This window comes from Scardinius erythrophthalmus (genome assembly GCF_964197995.2).
Source record: "Scardinius erythrophthalmus genome assembly, chromosome: 16".
Taxonomy (NCBI): Eukaryota; Metazoa; Chordata; class Actinopteri; order Cypriniformes; family Leuciscidae; genus Scardinius; species Scardinius erythrophthalmus.
Genome location: NC_138236.1, coordinates 5609742 through 5628218, shown reverse-complemented (window position 1 = coordinate 5628218; position 18477 = coordinate 5609742). Strand labels below are relative to the sequence as shown.

The 18477-nt window shown below is 36.3% G+C and overlaps 2 protein-coding genes and 1 long non-coding RNA gene across 3 annotated transcripts; 2 read left to right on the top strand and 1 right to left on the bottom strand.

The window, feature by feature from the left end:
- Positions 1-3942: 3942 nt before the first annotated feature.
- LOC308703980 (1-phosphatidylinositol phosphodiesterase-like) lies at positions 3943-4769 on the bottom strand (the record flags this gene model as incomplete). The annotated part of the gene is given in 3 exon segments (XM_081388027.1): positions 3943-4507; positions 4509-4606; positions 4608-4769. Coding segments are annotated over 3 exon segments (825 nt in total), but the record flags the coding sequence as incomplete, so codon positions are not given.
- Positions 4770-8830: 4061 nt separating this feature from the next.
- Positions 8831-10142, top strand: sugt1 (SGT1 homolog, MIS12 kinetochore complex assembly cochaperone). Its single transcript, XM_081388654.1, has one exon. The coding sequence runs from the start codon at positions 8958-8960 to the stop codon at positions 9588-9590; it is 633 nt and encodes a 210-aa protein (XP_081244780.1). The 5' UTR covers positions 8831-8957; the 3' UTR covers positions 9591-10142.
- A 287-nt stretch (positions 10143-10429) lies between these two features.
- On the top strand, positions 10430-17799 carry LOC308704408. Its single transcript, XR_014031804.1, has 3 exons — positions 10430-10560; positions 10824-10915; positions 17242-17799. It is a non-coding gene; the product is annotated as an uncharacterized lncRNA (long non-coding RNA).
- Positions 17800-18477: the final 678 nt, after the last annotated feature.

Sequence of the window (18477 nt, the reverse complement as noted above, 5' to 3'; positions counted from 1 at the left end):
TAATTGCCATATTGTGTGATATCTTCTGTCCAGAAGCACCACCTTTGCTGCTGCAAACCTTGTGTAGATTAACAGTGTATCTGTCCAGCTGCGCCAAGAACTTTGACAGAATGGGCAGTTTATGAATTCTGCAAAAAAATAAATAATAATAATAACAATTTTATATGATTATGATATATTTTAATATGATTATTAATCAATAATTTTTCTTATGAAGGTTAAAAAAAATTGTAACTTTGATCATTTTAAGATAGCCTATATCTTTTGAAAAATATCAAAACTGACTATGTGCATCTATTTTGCATTTAGGCAGATTACGCGCATGATTTTTGCACAAACAAAACAAACAAAAACAGTCAATCGAACGTATAGGCCCAAATGAAGGTTTTCAGGTAAAATTTGAATTTTTGTTGTTTTTGTGAAGAAATGATAAAAACAGTACTCAAATGTAACATTTAATTAGATCACAATTGTAAAATATTACCAATATCAAAATACATTGCTAAAAATAAAAATGAATCACCAATTAATCCAAATCGAAACTTCTTGTTGAGCCATAGATGTTTTGCCCATGCCTATTTTATTTTATTTTTTTACCCAAAAATGAAATTTATTTCATCATTTACTCAGACAACAAAGAATTGTTATTATTGAAATAACATAACACACCTGAAATATTGCTTTTATATCATTTGTCAGTTTAAAAATTATCAATTGTCTAATGAAAGCAACGAGAACATTAATTTCTTGATAAACGCATGGGAAAAAAGTAAAAACTGAAAAATCTTATGACATAAGGGAAATGTGCCGTCACATATAGGCTACATCGCTAAAAATCATTCCTTTCCTTGTTTTTGAATAAATAAATCAAATAGCCTAGTATAGAAAACATTTTAGAGAAAGTTTTTCTCAATCTTTTCCACTGGGCAAATAGTATTTTAATTGCTTTATGGAAACAGATAGGCCTTTTGTGCATTGTTGATCATGCGTGAAAATATTTTCTCAGACCGAGTTCTGCTATTATCATGTACTCAGCAATCCTCGCTGTAAAACATTAAAACACAGCATGCCACCGGAAAAGTGTTCAAAAGTAAACATCCACTAAATATTTCTATTTATTAGAATATAAAAAATGTTTTAACTTCTCGGTAATGATTTCATGTAATTAAGGCCTAAGTGCTTAACTCCATTAATGAGAATGGCAAATTTAATCTAAATGTGTATCAGATATAAAACCTCATTTAAAATGATTATTTTATTTGTTTAAACTGTTATTGTGAACATGCACTGTATTTATGATTAGGATAATGAAGATTTAAAGTGGTTGTAGAAAAGGCCCCAAAGTTATGTTGCTATTATTTAGTACAGTTGACCATGTTGTGGGGGAGACAGGGGACAGTTGCAACAGGGGATGGTTGCAACATGTCATTTTTCTCCAATCAGAAACAAGCTAGAGTGATGACACTCATACCGCACATGTTAGACCCTCCTCCCACCAAGAAGACAGTAGACATATTCAACATCTGTTGCTGCATTTATTAAACTACACTTGTTTGGGAGGTATGAAAGTAAATTTTTTCATGAGATGTTTTTTTGTCATACTGTCCTGACATTTTGTATGAATTAATCAAAACTTACTTAGTTTGAATTATTGTTTTGTTGACTTCTAAGTGGCATGGTTAGCATGTGTCAAAGTCAGTGTGTCTAGCAAGCACATGATGTTCTGTCATGGCTGATGGAAGGTTGCAACAAGTTATAAATTGCATGTTTAATAAAAGTTTGTTGCATTGCAAATTGTTAAATTCTTTCTGTCTGACACTGAAATATGGAGAGATTGAATAGCATCTGTAACACCTGCACACTGTAGGCCTATGTTCTACATAAACAAACAAAAACTCAATAACTGTTATTTGATAAATATCACTAAATAAATAAATAATAGGCTACAATAATATTATTGTATAAATGAATAATACTATAATATTATAGTAGGCCTAAAACAGTTAATATTTTCAGAATTCTATGCTCATTGAGACAAAAAAAACTAAAGTTAATTAGTGAAATTTAAGGTATTTTTAACATGTTGCACCCGTCCAATGGTTGGGATTGGGGTCAGTTGCAACGTCTGGCTTCTTCCATTCAAATAAATACTGTGAACGATATATGTCATATGTAATCATCTTTAAATGCGGGTAATTAGCAGACAGATGCAAGTTTAATATATACAAATTTGGATGAGTAAAATAATAAGTATTAAATATAATATTAATAAATAAATATTAGTGTTAAAAATAATTATCTGGACCACTCTCCAGGCTTCTCTATCAAGGCTTTGCTAGCTCAAACGGAACATATTTGGCCTTAGCGGGGTCATATAATGCCATTTTTGTACAAGTTATTATGATTCTTTAGGGTCTAAATGAAAAGTTTGTAATATGCTTTAATTAAAAATTCTCATTAGTATTGTAAGAAAACACTCATTTTACCTGGTCAAAAACAGCTCTGTTTTCAGCACTCCGTTCAAGTGCATGTGTCTTTAAATGATAATGAGCTTTGCTCACCCCTCTGTTCTGTGCGTACAGCGTACACAGTTTGTAATAACACAATAACCATAACGCGTTGTTCATTATAAACTTGGCATTATGAATTATATTGAGAATGTTGTACATAGAAAATATGCCGTAATGTACCCTGAGTGTAAACCTTAGTGAACCTTAAGTTAGATGAAACGATTCATCGTGAAGCGTGCTAGCGATTTGCAAAGATTAATATAAAGGTTAATAAAACGTTACACTCACTTCTTCTGGAGGTGCAGCAGGAACACGAATAGTTGGTACCGATTGTTTTTACAGGAGCTGCTTCTTAGCAAAACCAGCTTTATATTGACCCTTGTTAAAGCAGTCTGGTGAGAAATGATTCGCGCAAACATGAAAGCATTGATGTTGATATTTAATATATTAATTTAATATTTAATATATTAATATAAGGGAATATTCCCTTCGAAAACAAAACTCAGCCACTGCGTCTTCAGTGGTTCAGATTTAGGAACATCAAAATGACTGCTGTGTTCATTATAACACCCAAGAACAGAACACCACAATCACTTGGACGCCATTCTGCTCCAGCGTATCAACAATGTCCGCTCGCTCAGGGCGGGTCTGTGTTGAAACGCTGCTGTCAATCAACAATCATGGGAGGGGCGTCCGACCGTGTGACGTCACACGGTCAGACGGCTCAATTTGAGACGGGGGAAAACATATAAGGAGATTAAAAAAAAAACACTGGATGGATTTTTATCATTATATGATGGTTGTGTACAGGCACCGCCAACTTGTAAAAGTGCATTCCATTATATGACCCCTTTAAGTGGTGTTCTGGCCGACACACCTGAGTGAACCTGGTGATAAACCCAGAATTAGCACCCAGACTGAGCATCTAGCCTACCCATTATCTTCACTACAGTGGTTTTCCTTCATCTGCCGTCAGTCCCTCAGCTCACCATCGGTGTCGCCAAACTGCTCCGTCTCCAAAAATTTTGTACGCATGGGTCAGAGTTTGCGTGCAGTTCTCGTCAAGTTTGTTTTTTATAAATCACAACTTATGCGTCGGAAGTGAAGTACTCCTCTTAATATTAAAATGATGGACAGGCAACATGGCTGACCTTGGAAAGAATAATGTTTTCACATGACTCAAAAAATCAGTTATGCAGAAAAGGCTATTTTTCAATTTTATTCAGCTGAGCTGCTTTGTCAAGACATGGATTAAAAGTTAAAAGAAAAAAGCTCCCAAACAAGAAAAAAAGATCAGAAAATATAGTCAGACAACAAGGCAGTTATTACAATGCTTTGTCTTTGACAACAGAATATACACTTCTGTCCCACTATTATATGCTAAATTACCAAATGTAGGCTACTGTAATGTAAAAATGACAGACTTAAATACCTACTTATTAAAATTGATGACCATTTGTATCAAATCAAAGCCTGGGAAGTCCATGGCTATAATTCCAAAACAACCCTTGAAATGCTGTTCAAAAGCGCCTTTGAGATTATCATATAGCCACGGGTTGATTTTTTTTGCCACATTTTTGGGGGTTTTCTCTGGGTGACCTACAGGCCAGCCTGTGCCGCTTGAATAGTTCAAAACAGCAGTATTAACTTTACATGCTTCTAAAGCCTCATTCAGATGGGCAATAATTTTATCTTTCTTATTGTCAATATGTTTTACTTTATAGTCACCTTTTACATCAGTTTCATGTAGAGGAAGACCCAGATGAAAGCTGTTTTTCTGAATGAAAACTACTTTCCCTCTTACTTCTTTCATGCTTGGTATTTTGTTTTTAACCCAACTTTTAGTATCCTGTTCAAGTTGGGATATAACATGATCCGGAAAATTATTGTGCTTAACTCTAACCAGCACTGTCTCAGTTTGGTATATAGATAAAAAATCATTTATTTCATTTAAAACATTGTTGAATGTTGTATGTTGGGAAATCGGTCCATGCAACTTTCAGATTGTCCCCAGACACTCTGAGGTCGAAGTAGCGTAACTCGGCTTTTAGCTGGTCCTCTAGTGACCATGCCTGACATTCTGCTGCTACTACTCCTCCGAAGAGCCAAGGAGTCATGGGTACCAGGAATAGTGAGCTCAGAAAGTGGTGTTTCATCATTCAGAGTTTCCATCCAGCCAATTTTATAATTTGCAGGGAGATTGAGTGTTTTCCCATCATTAAACACTACTTGTTGACTACTCTTGTGCAGTCTGTGGAAAAAATCAGAACATCATGTCAACAATACTTGACATAAAAGTCAGCTCAAATCATAATGCATACATACAGACTTGTTGTTGGAGATTAAGATTTATTTAGATGGAGATTTATTATTCATTATTCATAGATCCGCTGCGTATGTTTTTAAGGCAAACATTATTTCAGAATGTTTACTCTTTCCACAGAGACACTTCTATCGTGTCACGTGACACCACAGCCATAGCGCTGTTTGACTGATATCAGGTTTTTATTTATTTATTATTATTTTATTATTATTATTTTTTAATCAAAACATTCTCAAAATTGGTAACTGGATTGTGATATATACACTGGGGCGGCAGTGGCTCAGTGGTTCATGTAGGTTGTCTAGTAGATGATGATGCACTTGAAATATTCACTTAAATACTTACCTGTATCAGTTTATGTTGAATAAACTCCTGCGTTTGAGTCCATCTCTACAGTATCTCTCTTGTGTTTACGTATGTGTTACAATCATTCACTCACCCTCAAGTTGTTCTAAACCTGGATTCTTCAAAATATCTTCTTTTGTATTCAGCAGAAGAAAGAAATTCATACAGGTTTAATAATTTAACGAATTATTATTATTATTAAACCTGTATGAATTTCTTTCTTCCACTGAATACAAAAGAAGATATTTTGAAGAATCCATATGCCTCAAATTGATTTAAAAAGAAAAATAAATAAATTGCTTCCCTCAAGTGACATTGTCGCAGCAGTGCCCATTAACAGCTCCTTGTCTTCACTCGGCCATGCTTTTCCAAATAAAACCAGTTTTTTTGAGTTATTGTTGCCTTTCTATCTGGTCGAATCAGTCTAGTCATTTCCTCTGATCTCTGACATCAACAAGGAATCTTCGCCCACAGAACTGCCGCTCACTGGACATTTTCTCTTTCGGATCATTCTCTAGATGGAAAATCCCAGTAGATCAGCAATTTCTGAAATACTCAGACCAGCCCGTCTGGCACCAACATCCGTGCCACTTTCAAAGTCACTTAAATCCCCTTTCTTCCCCATTCTGATTCTCAGTTTGAACTTCAGCAGATCATCTTGACCGTGTCTACATGCCTAAATGCACTGAGTTGCTGCCATGTGATTGATTGATTGATTGATTGATTGATTGATTGATTGATTGATTGATTGATTGATTGATTGATTGATTGATTGATTGATTGATTGATTAGATCTAGATTTGCATTAACAAACAGTTGAACATGTGTACCTAAAGTGACTTGTGAATACATCACTACTAATGATCATGTGAAGATATATAAAATGTTAATTTTCTAGCATGCAAACTGGTATTTTCTGGTAGGCCTATGTCTGAGTTTTGGTACCCATTTTGGTGAAACGTAGAGCCTGTGGTAGTTGAGGCCTGGCCTAATCTGATCTAGAATGTTTGTTGCTTTATCTATAAACAATGGCTGTGCATACATTTTCTATCATGCAAACTTATGTAATCTCATGTAAAACTCATGTAAATGCCAGCATCCATATCACCCTGTAGCCCAAGACTGGTTGCCCAGTGAAGCTAAGCAGGGCTGAGTCTGGGGGGTGCTCACCCTGTGGTCTGTGTGGGTCCTAACGCCCCAGTAAAGTGATGGGGACACTATACTGTCAAAGAGCACCGTCCTTCGGATGAGATGTTAAACCGAGGTCCTGACTCTCGTGTCCTTCGAAATATTTTTGCAATTTAGTTATTTCAACTTATTTTTGTTTGTAGAGATAACTAGATTGTTTAAGAAATTGTAAGTTTTCTTGTCCTCAACTACTGAAAGTTGAATGAACAACTTAAATTGTTATTTTAACTCAAAAATATGTTTAAACAACTGCACTAGATTTTCTGTTGAATTAACAAGTATAATTGTTATTTTAACTTATAAATGTAAGTTGAAACAACTGCACTAAATTTTCTGCAGGTTTTACTTCAATTATACTCTAATGCTTTATAGAAGTAAATTTACTTTGTAAACTAAACTTTGTAAACTAAACTTAATTTCTCTATATATCTTGCTGTCTGGTAGACTGCATTAAAACCTAAACTTCAATTTTTATTTTAGTGTGTACATTAAAAACATTTCTGTTATTTACAATTATGACCACAGATTAATTAAATTATAGGCTACACTAAAAATTTGTCTAGCTAGCTGTTTCAGTTTTTATTCATGGTCAGATTCAATCCATCATGGGCGGATTTGAGCGATTCATGAAAATGAACAGCTCAAGATGATTCGGTGAATCATTTTTTTTTCTCTGAGAATTTTCGAGAGAAGCCCGCGGAAAGCGGATTATTTTCCATGTTGGACCTTACGTGTCTTCAGAAGCAGTGATACAGAGCAAGTGTGACATTTTATATTGTGAAAGTGGATGCAAGTTTTTAGTTCGTAATAAGCGTTTTATAGTCTTGTGTTATCGAATATTAAAGATTTGTAAAGCACACGATTAAATGTTTGTTACAGTCACAGTGTAGTAGCCTATTGTTCACAAATACGTAATTTCTGACATAAATCATACATTAAATTTATAAGTGCAAATGACAATTAGTAAAAGCAGATTTTTAGATTTATATTATCCATATCGAGTCAGAGTGTTTTTGCACATAGAAGATTCGCTGAGCTGGATGATCCAATACGTACTGGATGGGGAAGTTCGGATCATTTTACTGACTCTCTTGTTCGATCTCGTTCATCAAAATGAACGAATCTTTGTTCGAGTCATTTCGTTCATTTAAGTGGCTTTGTTTGAATGTTATACTTTTAACTGGCAAATTCCCCGAAAACATCCACCTGCATTCTTGATCATATTCTGAATTAAGAAATCATTATAATGCAGTCAAAAATAATTTACAGGGAACATAAATAATACTTTACCTTCCGAGTCTTTCGTTCATTTGTCACGTGACAAACGCAATGAACGGATCGTTCATGAACATAATTCACATGTGCTCAATATTGTATTGAGATGATGTTCTAACCTGTGTAGTAGTAGCCTACTGATAAATATAAGTAATTATTGATGAATAAGTAATTATTTACATAAATGTGACGCTTTCCTAGTTTCTCTCTACCTACATGCAAAATAGTTAATTTTACAACATTTTAAATAACATGATTTTAAACCTAAATGTGATGGATTTAATGAGTGTAAACAGAACATTTTAAAATAAAGCCATTTTATTTTATTCAGGTCATATTTGCTATTGAGTTAAAGCAAAAATGAGTCAAGAAATTGTCTCTGTAATTTTAAGAGGTAGGCCTACAATATACAATACGGTCTGTAAACAACTTAAAATACCAGTACATTCAAGGGAAAATGCAAAAAAATAATAACAGCATCAAGAAACTAAATCTTGTCAGGAAAAAAAAGTGCTTAATGATATTTTGCCTGGTAAGAATTCCTTCTTTAATGGCTATACTAATTTTTCCACAGTGACCTGTAGTAGGCTACATAAGGTTCCTCTTACCACCCCCGTCCCTTAAAATACGGAACCGTCCCGTATTTACAAGATGATGCGTCCCGTATCAAATCAATAAAGGACGGGATTTGTCCAGTATTTTTCATTAGGCCCATAGTTGAATAAAAACATAAGGATTTTGCAGTATGGATAATACTAATAGCAAATATAAAAAGCTCATTGCATGATTGCATTTTAGCGTCTTTGTTTCTATAGTGACGGAGTCGACAGAGTTTTATCTTATGTACATCCAGAGCCGTTGAAAAACTCTCTCTGTGGCTCTGCGTACATCATGCCATGATGTAGGCTACATAGCCTACATAAAAATAAATAAATAAATAAATAAATAAAAACTGAATTTAATTTTACAATGCAAGGTTTATTAGGGAAAACATCCAGTAACATTTATCACTTTGTTATTAAGTTTCTGAGAGACACAGACTTAGCCAAAAGGATTTATTTATTTATTTGTTTATTATTTCATTTTATTTTTTAGTTAAGTTCCAATATCTCCTGATTCACACTCCAGTCCAGTCGGTGGCGGTAATGCACCGTTAAGTTGGTTTGCCAACCGCCATAAAAAAAAAAGAAGAAGAAGAAAAAGAAGGCTCGTGACTTCCTTTAGCGTCTCCGTTTCCTCCAGAACTTTCTACGGCTTTCTAGTTTGATTGCTCTATTGAAGGATTTCAAACATGGATTCAGCACTGTGAGAACAAAATGGCGACAAACGTTCCAAACGAAACCTCAGATATGCAGCCATCTTCAACCCTTTCTGTCAAATATGACTGGTACCAGACAGAGTCTCATGTTGCAGTGACCATCATGGTAAAAGACGCCAAGAAGGAGGATGTAACTGTCAGCTTTGGTGAGAGAGAGCTGACAGCTGTGGTAAAGCTTCCATCGGGAGACGATTACTGCCTAAATGTCTATCTTCTGCATCCAATTGTCACACAACAGAGCACATACAGGATCCTTTCAACCAAGATAGAGATTAAGATGAAGAAGACTGCAGCCACACGGTGGGAGAAACTGCAAGGAGAAGGCACAGTTTCTAACGTGAAGCACTTTACTCCCAACCAGTACCCATCATCCTCCCACTACACACGCAACTGGGACAAGTTGGTTGGTGAAATAAAAGAGGAGGAAAAGAGCGAGAAGGTGGAGGGGGATGCTGCTCTCAACAAGCTGTTCCAGCAGATCTACTCAGACGGCTCGGATGAGGTCAAGCGGGCAATGAACAAGTCCTTCATGGAATCAGGAGGCACAGTCCTCAGCACCAATTGGATGGATGTTGGTAAAAAGAAAGTAGAGATGAACCCACCTGAGGATGTAGAGTGGAAGAAATATTAAAAACAGTGGATGACATCTTGCATCACCAGTTATCCTAATGTCCTTAAGCTTTTCTTTTTTCTTTTTTTTTTTTTTTTTTTTTGCCTTCACACTTCATGCTTTCTCTTTTGTCAGACCCAGAAGAATCCTGGACTGTTTCCAAAAAGCATTGCCACCAATGATCTCATGATCAACTCAGCTCACGATGTGCTTGAGAAACGCAGCTCTGGACTAAAACATACTTTAAAATGAGACTTCTTTAAAATAAAACTTCTCAGTCTAAAATTAGCTTAGCTTTAGTCTGGAACCAAACTATCCCATTACATTTTTTTAATAGCATCAGACAATTTTTAAAAATCACACATTTAAAGAAACTGTTGAGTAGCTTTAATAAAAAGCTATATATAGCCACTCTGAATATCTGTGAAACACGTGTGCCTCAATTAATATTGATCTCTGGTTTAATGTACTTCATGGTTTCCTAAATATGATTTCAACATTCTGTAAATTAAATTTTCTTGTTCTCTTAATAAAAACATAAAATAAAATAAACTTCTTGGGCTTGTTCACCAACTGGACCAAAGCGTTTTTTTTTTTTTTTGTTTTTTTTTTTTACCTCAGTTTCATCTCAGTTGCAGAGCGCCAGATATAGGTAAGTTTTCACCACAATCTTTGAATTAAAAAAGTAACTGTCAAATTGAATCGATATGAGTGATATAAATAGCAAGTAATACGTCTGTGATTTGAAATGTCACTGTTTTCATTATTATTATTATTCAGTGTTTGGATTTTGCCGGTCTCGCGCCATTTCGTTGCGCTTTTGTTCATGTTTTAAGAAATCTTGATAATAGGGTGAATTACTCACGATGCTGTCACGAATTTAAGATTATTGAGTTTATTTCTGCACATAGAAGATTCGCTCATTATTGGCTACTTCCTGTTTTTACCTCAGTCACTTCAATTCAACTCAGTTGCAGAGCGCCAGATATAGGTAAGTTTTGACCACAATCTTTAAATCAATAAAGTAAATGTCAAATTGAATCGATTTGGGTGATATAACGTCACAATTAATATGTCTGTGGTTTGGATCTTGCGACATGTCGTCGCGCTTATGTTCATGTTTTAAGAAATCTTGATAATAGGGTGAATTACTCACGATGTTGTCAAGAATTTAAGATTATTGAGTGTATTTCGAATCAGAGTGTTTTGCACATAGAAGATTCGCTCATTGTATTTCCTCGTGTTGACTCGCAGGTTCCGTCAAGGTGACTAACGTTAAAAGCTTGTTAACCAACCGGATTTTTTTACCTCATTCACTACATCTCAGTTGTTGCAGAGCACCACAGGTGAGTTTTCGCTGGAATTCTTAAAATGAACTATCATTTTGAATTGTTGTGGGTAAAATAAGTAACTTATTATATCTGTACTTTTAAATGTGACTATTAATATTGGAAATGGTTGCTTGACACGCTGCATGTTTCAGTGATGCATGTTTGAGTCACTTGTAAATGAGAACACATTTCAACCATAGATATCATATATAAACGCGTTTATATATGATATCTATTATTTCAACCAGCTTCCTAAATTCTTCTTCTTCGTTGTTGTTGTTTAACGGCGGTTGGCATCCAACATTAATGGTGCATTTCCGCCACCTACTGTACTGGAGGCGTTTTTTTCCCAGGATGGTAGGGGAAGACTCATGAATATTCATTAGGGAAGTCATCCCTGATTGGTCTGATGACCTAACCCCACCCCTAAACCTACCCGCCACTGGGGGTCTGATGACCTACCCCTAACCCTGCCCTAAACCTACCCGTCACTGGGGTTAAGACCAATCAGGGATGACTTCCCTAATGAATATTCATGAGTCTTCCCCTACCATCCTGTGCCGGAGATAAATAACTAAACCAGTGGTTCTCAACCTTTTTTGGGCCAGCGCCCCCTATCCAATATCCAGGTCCCTGAACGCCCCCCATCACCAAACTAATGAGCGACCAATGAGAGTTAACAGATGAAATAAGTGCAAAATTGACTTTTATTAATACAATTGAACTATTGATACTTTGCACGTGATGTCAGTTGTACTGGCTGGCGGGCAAGAACGTCATTCTCTAGCAACGAAAACCAGTAAACTAATCAAGGATCTTGCCAGGACGTTGCCAGTTTTAATATACAAAAGTTGGTGTTTTGGGGTGTACACGACATGTCAGATAGTTGTTGTGCTATTGGATGCACTAACCGCGTTTGTTGCCCGCCAGATATCACGTGACTGCAAAGTATCAATTCTCCACAGTGATTCGTCCAAAAAACAAGCTATAAACTGCATTGGCATAACAATACCAGTTTTTCTCACATGATTTTTGGTAAATCTGTGGCGGGTGGCCTAAGAAATTGTTGTGCATTTTAATGTTAAATTCATCAATCTGGTGCACTTTGAGAGTTCAAAATTAAAAGCGCCAACCCATATTCAGTGTGCAAATTAAACAAAGAAAAAATTCAAACCTCTTTTAGTTGTGTCTGTCTACATTACACTACTGCATAATAATAGTTATAATATTAATCGCATGACAGTAATAGCCATATATTGTAAAACAAATGCACTGAAAAATAAAGGACGGTCATTAAAGCGGTAATGTTTGCACTTAGGTTTTATTACACATTTAGGAGAGTATTGCAAGAAGCTGCTTAAATTAACCTTACTTTCGAAAAATAAATAAATACAATCATGATTTTTCATTAAAAATGAAAAATGTTAGAATTGTAGGCCTAAAATACCTTGGCATCAGCTTGTTTTCATCAGTGGTATAATTAATAAAGATTACGCAGATGGGTCTCAATGTAGTGTTTAGAATGGTTCTAAAGTGTGCATTTCCTGGATGTCCGAATCTTGAGAAACCAACGAGAAAACATAAAAGTGCCTTACCAGTGCCGCAAAATGAATGGCTTACCTTTCACACTTTCCCATAAAATGAACGCGAGCGTCATCTTCTGAACTCGCACATGCATCGTGGTGCAACTCATTCAGAGGCCCACACAGAAGAACATGAATAGTTGAAAAAAGTCAGGGTTTTTTTTGCACAAAAAGTATTCTCGTCGCTTGATAAACTTCAGGTTGAGCCACTGTAGTTACTTTAACGAGTATTGTTACAATGTTTTTACTAACTTTTAAGGGCTGGCAGTCAGATATGGATTACTTGGCAGCCTATGAAGAAGTGAGCCAGCTCTCAGATTTAATCAAAAATATCTTAATTTGTGTTCCGAAGATGAACAAAAGTCTTACGGTTTTGGAACAACACCTTTAAGGCTTTTTAGAGTTTCTTTTTGAAAGGAATGTTGTGAACAGTGTTGTAAAGTTTTTCTTTCTTCAAAGCAGAGACCAGGAGACAGTCGGGATCGCGTTCAACGGAAGTTATTCTTTATTGAGAACTCCTCTGTACGTGGCTGTAGAAACTTCCAACATGATCTGATCTAACATAACTTTACATGTTATCTTATAGGCATTTTAGGAGGAGGGACTTTTTGAAGGTGGAGACAAATACAAACAAAGCATGTAAATGAGGTATACAGGTTAAGGTAACCTGCCCCAGACCCCAGCGTGTTTACCAGTATCAATTTAATCAGCATACCTATTCAAATGCTGATACTGGCCAGGAAACTCTGGTTCCACGGGCCATCCCAGAGCCATTTAAGACAAAGGGTGCATCTTGGAGCTACTGGCTAGAGCCATTAAAGACTCATTTAAAACACAATAGAGAAAACAGGTCTGGTAGGAATAGGAGACTCTTGCTAGAGACTCAATAATCACTTTCTCAGTTTATATACTATCTAAATTAAAACCTCAAATGCTAAAATCAGTATTCTTCACCGTGATGTTATGTAAGGAAACATATCTGAAATAGATTCTTAAATTTGGATCCCTTCAGTCCCCTCTTTGAGAGTTCTTACAAACTCTCACAAAAATACAAATTTAGACACATAAAGTTCATTCTTGTAACTGGTGTAAGTTACAGGCACATATAACTTGCTCTGTGTTGTTCATCTGTAATTGCATGCTGACACAGAAACAAACATGCAATTTAGGGTCCGTGAATTTTCTGCGTTGTGTATTTTTCATTTTCTTTTGTGATAGTTCGTTCAGCAGTGGGTCTGGTTGTCTTCTTGAGGTTGGGGCTTCATACGCAGATGAGACGGTCGCTGCATATGGATCTTGAAAAAGCCATCAAGTTTTATCTGCACACTGTAAGACAGAAAACAGAAAAACAGAGAGCAGTATTTCTTCAAAACACTACGGTTGTAGCAGTTTAAACACAATGGTTCTATCGTTTTCAGAGTGTACTGTTGTCGTTTCATTCTTTCCCTATTTCTTAATTGATTTGACACCTATGGACCAGTGAGGTAAGGATGGACTAAATGAGGAAAGGCCTATGAGGTAGTGTCTTCACCCTGGATTGGCCCCCGACGCCTGTTGCGTCAGTTCTTTCCAGGGCCCTCACTGAACCGTGTCCTATTCTGTCCCTGTGTTGTGCACACACTGTACAGTGTGTGAGAAAATTGGCACATTTTCATTCTCCAGTGAAACATCAGTCTTAATAGACATCATATAGAGCATGGAGGTCTGATTGTAGTGTTCTGCAGTGTAACATTTATGGCTGTGAGTTTTCTGAATGTCCCCCAAACAAAGGCTGTGACAGTCACTTTCCTTTTGTTCTATTAAACAAAAAAAATAAGTCTTTCATCTTTGTTGTGAGTTACTGGGGAAATTAAGCACTCACAGCCTAAATGGTTAACACCGTATCAAGTTGCCCCACAAGTTTAACGAGGACGGGAGGGGCTGCTTTAAAGTAGCAAACAAATGTAGTAAGAGCTGCATAACATTGTTAACTTGTCTTAAGTTATTTTTATTTTTTCGACATTCTTTTCCAAAATGTCCGTGCTTGCCACAGTAAGAACAACTGGCTTCTCTAGGACGTTTGCGTTTCTTTGGCTTCTCTGAGTTAACCTTAAAGGATGCTGCTGCAATTTTTACTCTTGCCTTGACATCAAAGTCTCTTTCCCACATAGCTAAACTGTCCAAGTTGTCTTGCAGGGTTCTATTTGACCATGTAAGATCTAAGAAAGGCAATGCATTTCTATGTTCTGACAAAAGACCATCGGACCATGCACGAACTAGAGGACCATTATGACCTAACACTTTCTCTGGAGTGTCGGCCATTCCGCTGTAAGCGGCAGCGGTCTGGCAAAATCTTTCTGTGTACTCACAAACAGTTTCATCCTTCTTCTGTACACAATTAGTGAGCTTTGACCAGTCCACTTTCGGTCCAACAATGTTTTTTAACACTTTAACAACTTCCTGTCTCAATTCATCTTTACTGGCCTGTTGCAGTTCAGAATTATTTACAGCACTTTCAAAATCATTGAATTCTGACTCAGTCAAGATCTGTGATATTAGCTGGGTGACTTCAGCTAGAGTCATATCATAGAGCCGCATTTTGCTGATCAATGCTCTTCTAAACTCAGAAAAATTTCTTTGCACTGATGGCAAACTTTCAGCAATTCTCTCAATCTCTTTAGGACCTAAAGATGTTTTGATTGCTTGTGGCTGCAATATGGGGGTTGCAAATGGAACTGTATCAACACCTTTTCCCTGAGGCTTTTGTCTAGCTACGCACACTTCAACTGCATTTACATCTGTATTGACATTGTCCTCTATACTATCAAAAGACTGTAAATCAGGATAGCTTTCCTCTGACTGTTGGTCTTCTAAATCACATTTGGTTGAGGCTTTGTTATGGCCCACGTTTGTCTTGAGACAGGACACCTGAGTCTGCAATTGTTTGATCTGTTCTTTCAACTTAGCAATACACTGCGCTTGTTCTTGTGCAATGGATAAGCTAAATTCTCGGTGACAACCGATGATGCCTTTCAGATTTTTCTTCCTGATACATGCACTCAACACTTTCTTGCAATCTTCAATTGACCACACTTTCTCTGGATCAATGCCAAATTTCTTGGTTAAATTCAATCTGACTGGCTTAGTCACGATGGAGTCCATGTGCTCTGATAACAAAGACTTGAATTCACTATCTGTCCAAAAAGGTGTAATCTGTCTAGTACTTTTCCTAAACATTTTGTGAATTTTTTGTTACCACAAACAAACACTAAAAAAACTTCTCTCTACTGTCTTGCAAACATAGGGTACAATCTTATTAGCACAAGAGGCTAAATCTAATTCTAAAGCTAATTCTCTAGCTTACAGATAGGTCTTCTCTAGCAAGAGCATACACACAATATTAACATGTAACTGTTAATCTTCCCTGCCAACAACAGGGGGTAAATTTCATCTCTAAAAGAAAAACTTTTTAGAGGCTTATCTTTAGTTAACCAAACTCTACAGCTGTTTGTTAACTACTTCTCTGAACGGCGCAGAGGAAAACATTTGTACTGGTCTGCATTGGTTCTTTTAATGGAGTGAAACTCACCGAGTCTTTCATTTGTAGAGAAAGATTCCGTCTGGAAAAAAATCAGTCTTTGAGATCTTTTTGGAGCTTGAAGTTTTCAATCTGGATTCAGAAGATTCAGTCTGGAACTCAGTCAGCTTCGTTGAGATCTTTGAGCTTGAAGTTTCAAGATGCAGTTCTTTGAGTTTCCTTTTTCTCCATCCGGGTCACAAGGCACCATCTGTTGTAAAGTTTTTCTTTCTTCAAAGCAGAGACCAGGAGACAGTCGGGATCGCGTTCAACGGAAGTTATTCTTTATTGAGAACTCCTCTGTACGTGGCTGTAGAAACTTCCAACATGATCTGATCTAACATAACTTTACATGTTATCTTATAGGCATTTTAGGAGGAGGGACTTTTTGAAGGTGGAGACAAATACAAACAAAGCATGTAAATGAGGTATACAGGTTAAGGTAACCTGCCCCAGACCCCAGCGTGTTTACCAGTATCAATTTAATCAGCATACCTATTCAAATGCTGATACTGGCCAGGAAACTCTGGTTCCACGGGCCATCCCAGAGCCATTTAAGACAAAGGGTGCATCTTGGAGCTACTGGCTAGAGCCATTAAAGACTCATTTAAAACACAATAGAGAAAACAGGTCTGGTAGGAATAGGAGACTCTTGCTAGAGACTCAATAATCACTTTCTCAGTTTATATACTATCTAAATTAAAACCTCAAATGCTAAAATCAGTATTCTTCACCGTGATGTTATGTAAGGAAACATATCTGAAATAGATTCTTAAATTTGGATCCCTTCAACAGGATGTTTCATTTTTTGGGGAGTGGCATTTTAGAGTGTTTTGTTTAATTGATGAATTTGTTGAAGCTTGAGAGCATAAATAATTTGTAACTTAGTTGATATTAAAATGGCATTTAAGCCAATTCATAGGTCTTTAATGTGTTTAACAATGTTTAAACAGTTTCTTTTGGAACAAAGGATGTTTCTATATTGAATGCTGTGGGTTGATCTTGTTTAATGTTATGTAACAGATTAATCCACAAGACATGCATTGAGACAGGTGTAAAACACCTTTCCATGAGGTTGTTTTCTGTAATTTCATTGCAGTTCATTGCAAAAAAAATTGTATTGTATATAACACCTGATGCACTCGTTACATCATAAGAAGAATGGCATCTATGCTAATGTTAGTCTTTCTGTTTATTCCAAGGTTTACTGAAGTCAGCCGGATCCGGGCCGTATCCAGATCAGGTGGTGGACCTGCGCCTGGACCCATCCACAACGCATCCCTGAAGTGCCAGCCTCATCAGCCCTCTGAAGGCCTCATCGACACGACAGCCATCAGCACTGATCCTTAACAAACTCGTCTACATACCGGCGTGACTCCGACTTCCAACCAGATGGAACTGGATAAATATTCTGAATGTTCTGATCCAATCTGACTTCTGATCTGTAATGCTGCCTGAATCATAATCATACACTGTTCGTTCTTTGCCCAGAGGAGAACTGAGCGACTGAGTCTGGGTTCTCCCAAGGTTTTTTTCTCCATTCTGTCACCTGATGGAGTTTTGGTTCCTTGCCACTGTTGCCTTGGCTTTTGGCTTGCTTGGTTGGGGACATTTAATATTCAACAATATTATTGATCTGCCTTACTTAAGGTGGAAGATGACGCAATTTTCTTCTAGAAACAAACTTTGTGTTATATTCATGTTATCACTGTGAATCTGCTAAAAAAGTGCTATATAAATAAAGGTGACTTGACTATTGTAAATTGTATCAGTGATCGTTAATTTTCCATCCTTTTTTTTTTTTAAATCAAATGTATTTTACAAATGAATGTTCTATAGTAGTAATTAATTATTTGGTACTGCTGCAGGTTTCAAAACACCACTTTAGTTGGCTGAACTTACTGGATGAAGTTTAGAAAACTTAACTTTAGTTGGCTGAACTTAAATTCGAAGTTTACTTAACTAAATTAAATCAGTTCATTGTACTTTATAACTAGTCAGGTAAACTTTTCCAAATTTGCTAGGTACACTTTTCCAAATAAGTTAGTTTAACTAAAAAAAACCCATGCAAAAACAGAAAATAATGAGTTAAGTCAACAAAAGATTTTCTGCACCTGGTGGTGATACATGCAAACCTCTTCTTATACAAGTTAAAGACAGATGAAGTTCCATGTCCCTTTTTTTGAATTTGAATTTGAAATGTACTGTAAATAATTTATTATTGTATACATTCAAACAGCGCCATCCGTTTGTTGCTATTACCGTAGTAGAGCGAGACTGGGGGTTCACAACACATGTAACGTTTTCAAGGGGCCAAATTAGCTTAAATTTAATTAGCACAACTTTGCAAATGATCTATGGACGTGTTAAGAAGCTATTTTCATGTAGGGCTATTTGGAGTTGAATACATCCTGTTTTTAATTTAGCCTATTGCTACA